The sequence below is a fragment of the Pimephales promelas genome, chromosome 14, assembly GCF_988280905.1.
Source record: "Pimephales promelas chromosome 14, fPimPro1.hap1.1, whole genome shotgun sequence".
In the NCBI taxonomy this organism is placed as follows: Eukaryota; Metazoa; Chordata; class Actinopteri; order Cypriniformes; family Leuciscidae; genus Pimephales; species Pimephales promelas.
Window position 1 is genome coordinate 23,982,249 of NC_142782.1, and position 13,795 is coordinate 23,996,043.

At 36.8% G+C, this 13,795-nt stretch overlaps 1 protein-coding gene across 2 annotated transcripts in view; it reads left to right on the top strand.

Moving 5' to 3' along the window:
- The window catches only part of nphp4 (nephronophthisis 4), a 226,587-nt gene that overhangs the window by 21,794 nt on the left and 190,998 nt on the right, over window positions 1-13,795 (top strand). The window contains exons 3-4 of one of the 2 annotated variants that reach the window (XM_039658098.2): window positions 8,543-8,706; window positions 9,205-9,269. In XM_039658098.2, the coding sequence (XP_039514032.2) occupies window positions 8,543-8,706; window positions 9,205-9,269 (229 nt within the window). Of the gene's footprint in view, window positions 1-8,542; window positions 8,707-9,204; window positions 9,270-10,762; window positions 10,879-13,795 lie in introns of those variants that run through there. The other variant, XM_039658100.2, reaches the window with a different exon arrangement.

A 13,795-nucleotide genomic window follows, 5' to 3' on the forward strand; every position in this document is an offset into this window, starting at 1 on the left:
TAGTGACGTCATCTGGTGGAATACACTATATAATGCAAATATAATGCTTTTGCTTCAAAATGAAAGGATGTTTGTGCAAAAATCATGTTTCATGTATTACTGACAGCCTCAGATTTAAACAACGTTTTAATGGGTTTCAATGGGCCATTTTTGGTCTTTATGGTACTGAGTGTTACTATTTGATCTACACAGTGTGTGTTATACATATTTTTCAAAATGGGATCACATTTTTTACATGTATCCAAAAAGTCACAATTTTGCCAAATTTCATACCATTTGCATTAAAACCAGCCAAAATGGTCAAAGAAATTAAACTGCAAAAGACCAAAAATGTCCCTAATGCAGCATAAGGGTTAAATGTCTCAAGGAGGATGATGCAAACTTTAGTATTTGCATTTACTTATCGTGTCTATGCTCATTAAAATACTCATTAAACTTGTTTGTTGTTGAGTTTGCGTGACTTGTCTGTGTGTTCGACACAACGGGAAGAATCTGATCGTTGTCCTCCCCGGCATGTCGGGGCCAGGGGTTTTTAATTTGGGTGCTGTGAGCAGAGCTCCTCCAATTCCCACCTAAATAAACAAACCATGGCCTGGGCATCATGCCTGAGGGGCAGAGCTGCAGAAACAACACAGCCAAAGTAAATGGAGTCCTGCAGCAGTCAAACATAGCAGCTCACAAACCTAACAGACTCAAATCACTCTACATGCAGACACGCATACTCACGCTCACCACCATACAAAAAAACATTCAAAACTTTCATATGTTTGCAGCATACTGATTTATTTTATTTTCAGTATGGTGTTGCATTTTAGAATAATGAGAGACTAGAGTGGGCGACGACGGGTTCAAAGTCAGATTCATTTTATTGATTCGGTTAGTTTGGATTGTTTGTTTCATTTGATAGTTTTAAGGATCAGCATATTTCAGAATCCATGTTCTGATGTATTCTCAGCTCCTCTTTACATCTTAAATGTCTCTGTGCATCAACCTAATAAGCCTTTAATGCTTCAAAAGGAACCATTCTCCACTCATTATGCTTGACTTTTTTTTTTAAATAAATCAATTCTGTAACGCATATTATCATATTAGCCAACTGTAACATGGCTAGGTCATCTCTCTGCTGGCTCTATAGGCACCGCACTGTGTAATTTCCACACGTGTGACTGTGAGTGAGGGAAGTGGTGGGTGATCAGAGGAAGTTAACCCAGTTTATCCCGCCAGGACTACGGTATTGATCTGCGAGGTCAGTGAAGTTTACCTGTGTGGTACAGATGTCCCTTAAACGGAATAAACTGCTCCTTGTTCCTCCCTTTTGCACATCCTGCTCAACTTAATTGAGTTGTTTGTATTGATTTGCGACACCTTCTGTCTGTTTGGGACTCTCGTGGTCTATTGAGGCATTGTGTATTGATGGCTGGCTTCTGAGACTTCTTATTCTTTGCTTAAATGTCCAACACAGAGCACAAAGAAGGCGGCTGATTTGTTGTTATGACCAAACATGGCCAAATAATGCTCCACTGGTGCCATTTGAAAGATGATCCACATTGTTATTAACAGAAATCCAGTCAACATATGAATTGTAGTGTTGAGAAGATGCTTTGTAACTGTAGCCTGGCAAGCTACATAGTTTACTGTAAATACATGCTGCAGTCAAGCTATTTTTTTTCAAGCTAAGTTTTTTTATTAGTCTATTAAATATATACTTAAAGGGGGCCGGGGTGTTATCCCTTTGCTCTTTTTTCAAAATACAGTAAAACAGTATAAGTTTATATTGTGAAATATCACAATTTACAATAACGGTTTCTATTTTAATATTTAAAACTTATTAACGTATTTCTGTAATGGCAAAACTGAGTCACATGATCCTTCAGAAATCACAATCTACTGATTTGGTGCTCAAGAGTAACGTTTTGTTTACAACTCTTTTGTAACATTATAAATGTAAATATTACTGTTACTTTTGTTCAATTTAATGCGTCCTTCTTGAGTAATAGTGTTAAAAATCCAATTTTTTGAAAAGTTGCTGCCCTGAAATTAACATTGAAATGCAGATATAATAATAATCATCATCTTTATTCTATAGAGTGCCTTTAAAATATAGTCTATAGAGTTTCTTAAATCGCTGCTCATAAAATAAGCAGTAGATACCACAATGAATAAGTAAATTGAATTGAATTGAATACTTTATTATCCCCTTTGTTGTTGCTTGCGTTTCACATGCTCACATACAGCACCAGCCATACACATCACATAATACAAAAAGAAAATAATAATAATAATAAAAAGACAACTAATAATAAGTTTCACAGAATCATCACTGAGACCTTCTCAGTACACAGCTGCATTACATTTTAAATTCATTCAATTAATAAAAATAAACATCAAGCAAATGCTGTTTCAAAAAGTATGTCTTGAGTTGAGCTTTTAAAAAAGTGAGAACAAGTGAGTAAAAATGCTCAACTTCAATCTTAAAGCACATAAAATCTCTTTCACAGACATCAAAAGCCAAGTCAGCTAGTGCTGTTGTGTCCATCGATAGCTACCACTAACAAGCAAGGTTTTCTTACATTTCGTGTGGAACGGGAACCTTGAATCCTATTGCTTTCAATACCACATATGATTTGCAACAAAATTCATTTGCAACAGCATGCAGCAATATTCAACCTTAATCACTTGCGGTTGTACTGTTTGAGATTCCAGCATCTCTAACAAATCACACAGGGGATTCGTTAAAGGGTTAGTTCACAAACCCTTTAAATGTAGCATTGCTCAGACATTTTGTCAACTTAATTCAATATAGCACTGTGTTTTGGCTTTGATCTCCAATACCTACAAAATCAGCCAATCAATTGACCTAAACCGCTGTGTAATATTTACAAATTTGTGACTAACAGGTATTGTTTTTTTTTTTCATAAGTCTTGCATTTATTGAAGTATACTTGCTTTCCTCTTCATTGCTGTGTAGAATGTCAAGGCTGTTTGATTTCGACTTGTTTAAGCTTTCCGCCATTTGTGGTTCCCTATGGGTTTATAAATATAATTTAAATGGGTCGCACTACTCATGCTGTGCTTTCCCTCTGTTTTGTGCAGCTTTGTAAATTGGCCTGGTTTCTATAGTTGAAACCGGTTTGCACAGTGCTGTCCGTTGGGCCAGCAGATAATTGGTCTGCACTGTACGGTTCAGTTGGCTAGTGCTGTTTTATCTCGCATTTGGAGTATTTGCCATTTACGCAACAGAATACTGTAGCATTGTGGAGCAATTTTGTAGTTGTCATAATTTACTTGTCACGTCGCCAGGAAAAGTGGTCACTTTTAATGTCAGTCTGGAACCCGGAGACATGTTGTTTGATCAGAAATACAGTAAAAAATTGACATAGGCTATTGAGCTATTTTAAAGTTGACTAATTTTTTGAAGGTCTCATACAACAGGTTTACATGCATTACAGGTCAAAGTATTTCATTTTCTCATAATATACATTGCACATCACCATAACCAGTTTTTCAAAGATTCTCCTAACAAACCATACATCAATGAAAAGCTTATTTATTCGGCATTCAGGTGATCTCAATGTAAAAAAAAATTACCCATGTGACTGGTTTTGTGGTCCAGGGTCACACACACACACACACACACACACACACAGTATATAATTAATTATTCTCAGGAGTTGCATATTAACCTTGGCAGCCCTTGTACCTGGTATACCGAGTTAGCAGTGATATACCATGTTTTAAAGACATAAAGAGTCTGGCCTTCTTGGGTTTCATCTGCTGGACTGCAGCTGCAGGCCCTGCGCTCTGATTCACTTTCACAAGGTTAGTTAGAGTCTCTAGAGTCTATTTGTTATCTGCTTTCTGCTGCTTGCTTATACATTTTATATTCTCTCTTTCACTCACTTACAGTATATGCTAGACAACTTCCACAGTTTCAATGCAACATTTTCACAGTCTTGAACTCGGTACTTAAAGTCCCTGTAAAACAATTCTTAAACAAAAATTCTAAATGCATTGTAAATGTTAGAAATGTATTGCTAAAACAAAGACTGTGAACTGTGAAGTTCTGAATTGTGGAGTTAGACCATTAAACAGTTTTTCACCATTGCTATTTTTTGGGTGGGGCTAAATTTTGGCGCTCAATCGCGAGTTACTGTCGGTACTATTAGTTACTACAGCCTACAGTTTGCTAGCTATCCCTTCGACACGGAAATGTGTAGGGTTTCAAAACAGATTGGTGTCTTTATTTAAATTTCCTAAAAACAATCACATCAAGAAGAGGTGGATTTATTTTGTGTAGAGCCAACCTTTATGGAGAGGTGAGGATCACCAACACCCGCCTCTGTAGTGAGCATTTTACACAGGATATTTTTATAAAATTTCGTCGAAGACAACTGGGATTCACTGATAATTCGCTGTTACTGGTGAATGGGGCCGAACCGACGATCTCCCGCCTCGGGCTTCATCTCCCCGTCCTGAAAGCAGTATCAGTCGATATCACCATCGGCAGCTTCCCCGCGAGTGGCCGTGGTTTCAAGTCAGACACGCCCCCAGTGTTTGAGAGCAGAGAATAATGTTTATTTTTCAAGCTTTTGATAGCTTATTTTATGTACTTGCCGGCTTTTTTATCATATCATTTTTTCTGTGGTGTGACAAACTCAGAACACATACTTAATTTTGACTTTACAGGGACTTTAAGAAGGGCCGTTTTTAGTTAATGAGCCCATAACAACAAAACCGCTTCGCATTAATTTCTCTCGCTATGCTTGGCAATCTCAAACCTGCCCCCGGCCTGCACTGAATCACAGTATAATGCTACTTTACTAGGACTTGGTGCCCTTGTGAATTTTACAGGGATATTTCACAACTCTCATCTTGACTAATGATTTGTTGACTGCATTTTTGGAGGCGTCTGAACGAGTGCATACTATTTCTGGCAGCCTGGATCAAGAGGCCGTATTCTGATTGGCTTGTGAAGAGCGGGAGAGGGGAGATCTGTTTGTTGATAATCAAAGCATCTCCTCATGATTTTCTGACCATTTATTTTATGAGGGTTTATGGAGTTGGCAAAGAATTAGGAGTCTTGATTGTGTCATGAGTGTTTGTGTTTTTGAAATGCCATCCTGCCCTGTCTGTTAGCTAATGTTCTCGCCTCACAATCGAATGGATTCACAGTTTACAGATTATTAGATGCTAATGAGAGTCAGGGGTTCAGAAAATTGGATGTGTTCAAAAATTCAAGCCTGTGACTCACCATTTGAATATGATCACATGAGATTTCTTGGCCGGAATTTTTAGATATTGGGTAGTTTTTTTGCGCATGATCATAGTCTTAAGGTAGCCTAATCAAAATATGTATAATTTAATAATGCAGTTGAATGTAATGTATTAGGTCTCAAAATGAATGTATGAATTTTATTTTTATACTGTACATTATAATGTTATGATACTCATGTTCACTTGTAGAATTTTTTTATAGTTATAGGTTCATTTTTTTATTTTATTTAATGAAAATACTATAGAATTTAAATATTGGCCGTTTATTCATTCTTCAAAACTTAATCAACTGTCCACTGCAGTGTACCGAGAATATTCTAAAGCTATTTAGTCTCTCATGATGGTGTTCATTGCATAAAAATGGATTTAAAAGACATTATGATGTATCATTGATGCTATTCTCTTATCTGAATCTATTGCACTAGAAAGACCCTGCCTTTTAAATTGGAATGTATTCAGAGCTCTGACATAACCAGCCCCACTGGTAAGCTGAGGGAATCATCTCAACCATACAATGCAAATCATTATTTCCACTAGAGAGAAAACACTTGGAGTACAAATTCATATATAAATGTTTATTCTGCTCACTGCGGTTCATTTGAAGTTCAGAGTAAGAGCATGGCACACAGGTCATGAGCAGATGACAGATAAAGTGATGAAAGGAGAAGTTTTTGAAAAGTTAGCTTTGGTTTAAATTTTACATGACCCTCTTTTCATGCTGAAAAACAGTGGTTGACCTGCAGTTGCAAAAATGGAAAGGTTTAAATTATACATTTATTACTAGGCGATTAGTCTCACACCCACAGACCGTTGTGGGTCGCCAAACCCCATCATGGAAGAAGAAAGCCATGACAACTGTGACAATAAGCACATCAGGATCAATCAACTACGTAAATGCTGGATAGGGACATCGACTTTACATTTTCACGCCCCGAAACATTACGCTAAACAAAACAAACTGTGATTGGTAACTTTACATGCCGATGAGACGTCCTTTGGGAGGTCCTTATCCAATGAAAGGACAAAATTATAAAATGATCAATGCTTGGATCTCTAATCAACCCACTCTGTAAGCAAGCACTTCTTTTATGGTTGTATCATATGTCACTGTATTCGTTGGAATTCTGATCAGTGTGAACCTATACTATTCTTTGCTACTTTACTGCCTGTAAGTAGTGTGAATTCAATCAATGGCACAACCTCTGCTCTGCATTTCAACTAACCGCAAGTTTAAACCCTTTCAACCCACACAACCCAAAGTTAGCAGGAGCTCTTGTGGTCTGATTTTAAGATTCAAGCACCATCGACCCACGTAGTCCAAAAAATCAGCCAGAGCACTTCTGCATGCTATTAAATCATTTGTAAATGGATGCATTCAAATCTTTGTTGGCTTGATATTTCAGGAACACGAGTTTGCCATGCAGAAAAACTATAGGCTCCATTCTGAATATTGCAAGTATCTCTAATGATTATGCTGTGAACATATTGCAGCCTGTCTTGTATTTGCAGTTACATGAACAAGGACAGGGTCATCTTATTGGTTTTCAAATGTGAGATCTTGTTTGGATTATGCATACAAATGACCTAAGTAAATATGACTCGCTGTGCTGCGTGTGCAGGGTGCTAGTATTGATTGCGCTCTGCTATTCTGCCGATTTCTCTGAATTCGTTGCTTTGATGTTTGTGTAGATTGTTTCATTTCCCCCCCAAAAGCCCCTTCTGCATAATCAGAGCTGCTCCTGCTATTGATTAGTGTGGTGTAAGTAGGTGTTTCTTGTAATTGTTAAACTGGTTGAGTGGTTGCTAGACTTTAATGGGCGCCCCATCTCTCGTTTGGCTTCAAAGCTAAAGTGAGAAAAGAATGTTATTCTGGGAATTGAATATTTCCTTGGGCTAAACATTGAACTTGCAGTCTGTAAGTGAATTTGTGAGTGTGTGAGAGATATATTTTTATTTTCTGCAGAAGACAGTTTGAGGCTGGTGGAAATAGTAGGTGATGGCCTGCGTTTTCTCATACATCCCTAGTGAGATTCTTCCAAGAACCACAGGATGCCAGACCAAGACTCTGTCTGCTCTTTTTATACAAATCATTATGTCTAGACCTCCTCTTTAGGTTCTTTTCTCAGCAAACCCCTGGGTTTCACTTTCCACTCATAAAGTTTTGTTACAGGTTTAATATCCTCCTAAACAAATTTCGCACTTTTCTCCTCAATTTTTCATGTTCCCTAACCTGTGTTTCTCTCTCTGCTTTCTTACCCTCTCAGCTCAGATTCCTTTGTTTACTGTTTTGTTAGTGGTGTTTGCTAAAGTTTGTAGCACTGTTATTATTGCTTGTATGTAAGGTTAGGGGTTTAGGGGTTTGTTGACTCCATATCCTTACGAATTTAGGAATACACCTTGATTGGTTATAACTCATCCCTCAGTGTTTGTACTAGGGATCAGAATAATACCTCAAATTGTGGTTTGTGCAATATTACATTACCAACACACACGCACACACACAATCTTTTATATTTTTAAAAGAAGTCTCTTCTGCTCACCAAGTCTGCATTCATTGGATCAAAAACACAGTAAAAACAATAATATTGTAAAATATTATTACAATTTAAAATAGCTGTTTTGTATTTTGAAATGCAGTTTATTCCTGTGATGGCAAATCTGAATTTTCAGTACTCCAGTCTCAGAGTCACATGATCCTTCAGAAATCATTCTATTATGCTGATTTGCTGCTCAAGTAACATTTCTTATTACGTATTATCAATATTTAAAACATTTTTTATGTTTAATATTGTGGTTGCACTTTGTTTTACAGGACACGCTAGGGGTGTAACAATATTCAAACCGAACTGAAAAAACGTTATACACCAACTGTGTTGCTGATGTTACATTTAAAAAGTAGTGTAACACGTTACTTGTTACTTAAAAAAAGTAATCCATTACTTTACTAGTTATCCCATATGGAAAGTAGCTTTGTTACTTTTATGTTGCTTGACTGGGCAGAACCCAATATCTGTTCCTAAATGTGTAGGCCTACATAAAGTTCTACTATGCATAATGCCATATATAATGCCATAAATGCATAATGCATTTATCTAAATTTGTAATATTTAAGAACAAATACTTGTTACCTACCGCGCTACTCTCATGGCATACCAAGCGCCCCTGCTGCCTTGGCCCAGTGTTGAGGTTGACCTTACTTTACCTTATGTCACAAAACTAATTTGCATGAGCAAACAACATAAAATCTTGTCTGTTTTTTTCTTTCTAGGTGGTTTACTTCCATACTTCCCTGTGTTTGAACACTGTGGTGGCAGTGGTGGAGTTGGTGTGTACCAGGGTTGACGGTTCCCAGGATGCAGTGGGGTCAGGGTTTGGACTCCTCCAGCTCTTCACAGGTCGTGCAGACTCCAGGATCTCTCAGGGAGAGGGCAGGTAATGGTCAACATCTCAGAGCAGTTCCAAGAATCAGAAAAATGACACTCTTTTTGATTCCTTTCTCATTAACTATGCAGCATTTTATAATAATTGTCCCACTATTCAGCTGAAGAAATGTCTGTAGTTTCATATTCTCAGTGTCATACTGAAAAATGAAACTTCCGTACAACACCGGAGTGTGTTGGACTTCTGAAATGAGTTGGAAGGGTCTTCTTTTTGTCTTATTTAAATTCATGCCACCAAACACATTCCCCCCCATTTCACATTAGGGCTGGACGATAATGATGTGTATCGCGTGATCGATATCAATAAAAAATGTGTTCGATAAAACATTAGATTTTTTTTTTTTTTCGTCGGAAGACACCACAGGTTGCGGAGTCAAAGTTTGGTTGCATTAACAAAGGCGATCCATAACATAATGAACATTTATGCATTTCCAAGTATTTTGACTGAAATATTTATTATTTTCACTTTTAACCACCATGTTTTTCTCAGGTTGAGTCTTTTCAATGGAACCCCCAGAGCCCTCCTGCACCCAACGCTGAAAGACCCTCTGCAGTGTAAGTGCAACCCTGAGCTTCACATTCAGTCAATAGTTCACGGTCCACACTGTTAGCAGCTCAATTCTGCTGTATTAAAGTTTATCCAGATCAAAATCAAATTACTTCCTCAATTCAATGCCATACGTTTCATAGACATTTCATAAAATTCATAAACATTTCGTAAACAAGTATATGTATTCAGATTTATGAGTAACTGATAGTTAAGAAAAAGTGACACCATGGCCAAACCTTCAGTCTCCATGTTCTGGTCAAAAACACTGCTCACTGCTCTGTACCAGAGGCGTTTTGGGTGAAATTAAATTGTGACTCTTTTCTCATATCTAATTAAGTCTCTCTTTTTTTTTCTCATTGAATAACCTGTCATACCTAAATGCGTCACATTGCTGATTTGTTGACTTTGATCAGGCAGTATGAATGTGTTTTTTTAAAAGATGAGATCATTCTCAGATTTCTCCTAGGCAGTTCTCCATGAGTTTTTTAGTTCGGTACAGTAGATGGATGTTTCATTGATGTGATTACCCCAGCAGCACAGCAGGTATTTGAAGGCTTGACTGAACTGGCCCTATTTCTGGGAAAGCGCATGTAGTGAAAATTGACACTAGATAACATATTCAACTCATAGTCTCAAAGGAGTCAAACCGAGCTAGAGACAACAGCAAGAGCTTAGTAATAAATAGTTGATAAACAGCACTTTATGTTTTCTGACGCTAGTGATGAGAAACTATTTGCATGTGTGTGCATTTGCCCTTTTCAAATGCTTTCAATATTTAATCTGTCAGTTCGCCTTATCTTTCCACATTTAGGTTTGTTTCCACTTGAAAGAAAATTGAATTAGGAATATTTCTTGCAATGCTGTTGTAAGCAAACAATCTCCATCATGACCATTTCAGATCTTATTTTCCTGTCTTTCCTGACTCTAAAAGGTGAACAGGCTGCTTCTGTTTGAGGAGAATCTTCAACATGCAAATTAAAGAAAATAGTTGGGACTCACCCATAAATAATTGAACAGATTCTTGAAACGGATTTAAGAAGTAGTCTTAATTGCGGAAATGTTCTTTAATGTTGGCCATTTTTTTACTGTTGTTTTTGGCAGATTTTTCTTATCCTGGCATCATTTGTTTTGTTTTTTGTGTGTGGTTTTCAACCCCCATTTCAACCTTTAAAGGCAAGTCAACCATCTGAAGAAGAACGATTCAGAGAAATTTAGTAGTCAGTGCCGCTTTATAAAAGCAGAGCGTCTTTTTCTGTGGTTCGGCACACACTTTGAGAACCACAATGATGTCTAAACAATTATGTTTATATAATCACGAATGACAAAACTAAACCAAGCAATTTTGTTTATTACGTGAGTGATGCAGTTTTGTTGTTGTCCCGTCAAACTGCTTGCTTTTGTATATTTGCAAATCTAGAGACTGAGCGCACCATATATGAAAGTGACTCATGGATGCAGTGTATCTGCAGGGTGTCCAGCTGTTGAAGTGCAGAGCTGATCTAAAATTCTCTCTGAATCCAGCCTCTCCTTCTAGCTGTGTTTCTGTGCTACCTGCCATTCTGTCTCAATTATGCCTCTGCATGCTGGAGGGAGGAGATGCCCTGCTGTCTCTCTGTGAGTCTGAACCTCCTAGGGTCTCTCAGATCACACACAAACCTGCTGTCAAACACACACAAACATAGGTGCAAACATTCTCTCATATGACTTCTACATTAGTGCACAGACATTCAGCCATTCTGTGCTCATAAATGTCACTGAAGCCACCTTCTAGATGGTGGAGAAACATTGGTTAAATTGGAAGGATGAGAGCAGTGCTTATCAACTGGTTTTTCCTCAGGATGCAGATTTTATGTTAAAGATCACCCAATAACCCAGTTCAGTTCTGTTTAAATCAAGTTAGTTTGATATTATTAAACTGAATTCAGATCAGTTTTATTGATTCCGTTTAAGTTTAATCCAGTTCCATTTGATTTTATTTAGACTTGATAAACTTGATTTTTACTTTATTTGACTCAGTTCAGTTCGCCAATTGAACTCAGTTTTGAATTAAATTAATTCAATTCTAATTTGATCCAAATAAGTCTGTTTGGTTTTAGTTAATGAAAATGATTTGAGGTAAACTCAAACTAAATCTAATTCAGGTTATTTTGGTTCTCCTCAAATAAATGTAATTCAGTGGTTTAGTTCATTTCAGTTTGAATACAAATGTATTCAAAGCAGTTTTACAAAGAATAGTGAACAAGCCACAATGACTTGGAAAAAAACCATTAACAGATGAATTCAAGATATTTTCTTTTACCATGTATTGTTTTGAAGTATTTGACAGCATATAACCTACCCATTTTTCCGTAATTTGACGTGTTTCTACCGTTTGACAGATTTTGATTGGATGCACGACCTGTGATGTCACAAGAATACATTTATTTTGCTATCCTTAATGTTCAATTATTTGGATTGTTGGTTAAGTTTTTTCCCCCCCCCCATCCTGGATTGATTTTTCCTTGCTTTTTGCAGCTGAACGTTTTTGGATCACAACCCACAAGTTGAGAACTACTGGCATAGAGGATGTGTAAAAAGCACTGGCAAAGTCTAATAATTCTGGCTCATTGAAATCTGTGCTTTATTTGATGTGTTTGTCTTGGCGCATGTGTTTGTGTGTGTGTGTATGTAAAAGAGAGACAGGGTGGGCTGTGAGAATGAATGAGCAGTTTTTCATCTCAGAAGATTAGAATGCCTATTTTGACACACTTCAGTGTTTGTTGATGACTGATTTTGACAAGCACAGTAGCTTAGTCACTCCTTTAGAATATAGACAAATAGATGCAAAGCCACGGTAATGTTGTTACATCTGCTGTCCCTTCACCCGTGAAAGAAATGCAAAATAACCTTGAAAGGCCAAAAAACAAAACAAAACAAAAAAACATGTATTGTAAAATGAATTAAATTATAGGTTTAATAATGAAGTGAAGAGTTCAGATGCAAAAGCCTCTAAATGCCATTTGAAATTCTCTTCTTTAATGATGATTTTTGTCAAGCCTGTATATTTAAGTTCAGTGATTTCACATAAATGGCAATGATAATTACCTATTAATTGTTATTTAAGTGAAATTACTGAACTTAAATATACAAGTTTGACAAAAATCATTATTAAAGAAGAAAATTTCAAATGGCATTTAGAGGCTTTTGCATCTGAACTCTTCAAGTATTCACTGGAAATCAGCGACCAAGCTGATAGAAAACTGAAGGTTCTGATTGCCATTTTATTTTTAACAATTACTAATTAATTAATGTATAGTGCTCTTTTTGCAGGCTTGTGGCGTGTGCATATGCTTCACACATGTTGAGCCTATATGGAGATACATTGCAATGTGTCCTGATCCCTTTTTCCAAAAAAAGAAACCAGAAAAATAAAAAAAACAACTCTGCTTTTTATTTTATTAAAATAAAACAAAAATAAAAACACAAACTACCTTTCAGAATTTTTTTTATTCAAATAAATGAATACTTTTTAAATTGATCTTTTTGAATTGATTTGTAATGTTCCACAAGATTTATTTTTTTCAAGTGCTGTTCTTTTGAACTTTCTTTTCAACAAATGACATTTTGGTGCGCATAAGAATCTTCTTCCCCAGACTTTTGAACAGTAGTGTAGTTGCAGTAGTATTACACCATTTATACATATAGTCAAACAGGAAAATACACACGTATATTTAAAATGTATAGTGCTGCATAATAAAGCAGCATCATTCCATTCTGCAGATTGTCCACCAAAATCAATATAGAGAATAGAAAAAGTGGGCTGATTCTTTTTGGGCCTGCTAATATATCATTAGAACAGCTTGTTTATTTGCTACTAAGTGGATGTTTTTTAATCCAATTTGTTGTACTATAATTGTACAGATTTGTCCATTTAGATAAGTAATCTCAGCAATTTTGTCACCCTACTTGTGATTGAACCTGTAACCATTCCTTTTAAAAGCCCTGATCCAAGCTCCACTCAGAGGCGTTATTGAGAGCGAACAGAATGACACACTGCAGCTCAGTGATTTGCGCATTGGCACAGACTAAGCAAAGTACGATTGTGGCCAATTAAAATGAGTTTGTCTGATAAAGTGGCTATGCTTGCTCTCAGGCAATGGCATTGTTCCAAAATGTGTGTGGGCCTTTAGAAGGTCATCTTTTTTCTTTCTTTTTGGTGTTTGTCAGGTAATGTTTAGTATATTTTAAATCCATATTAGCACAGATTTCCCTTCCCCAAAATCAGAATATCCAAAATAAGTCAGCATATTCCGCCGTGACCTGCTCGTTTGGTATGTGAAAGAAAATATGTGTCGTGTCACCTGGCACCAAGTGTATGCAGGTGTCACTGACATCCATTTCCTAAAGTCAGATAGGTGTGTGCACACGTGTTCGTTCCATTCAGAACCAGCCGGTGTTTTTTCCAATTGAGTGGCAGTGAAGCACGGTCTCTGTGTAATATGGCTTCGAAGTAATGGAGCGTAATGTGTGAGCATGTATCCATGTCTGGAAT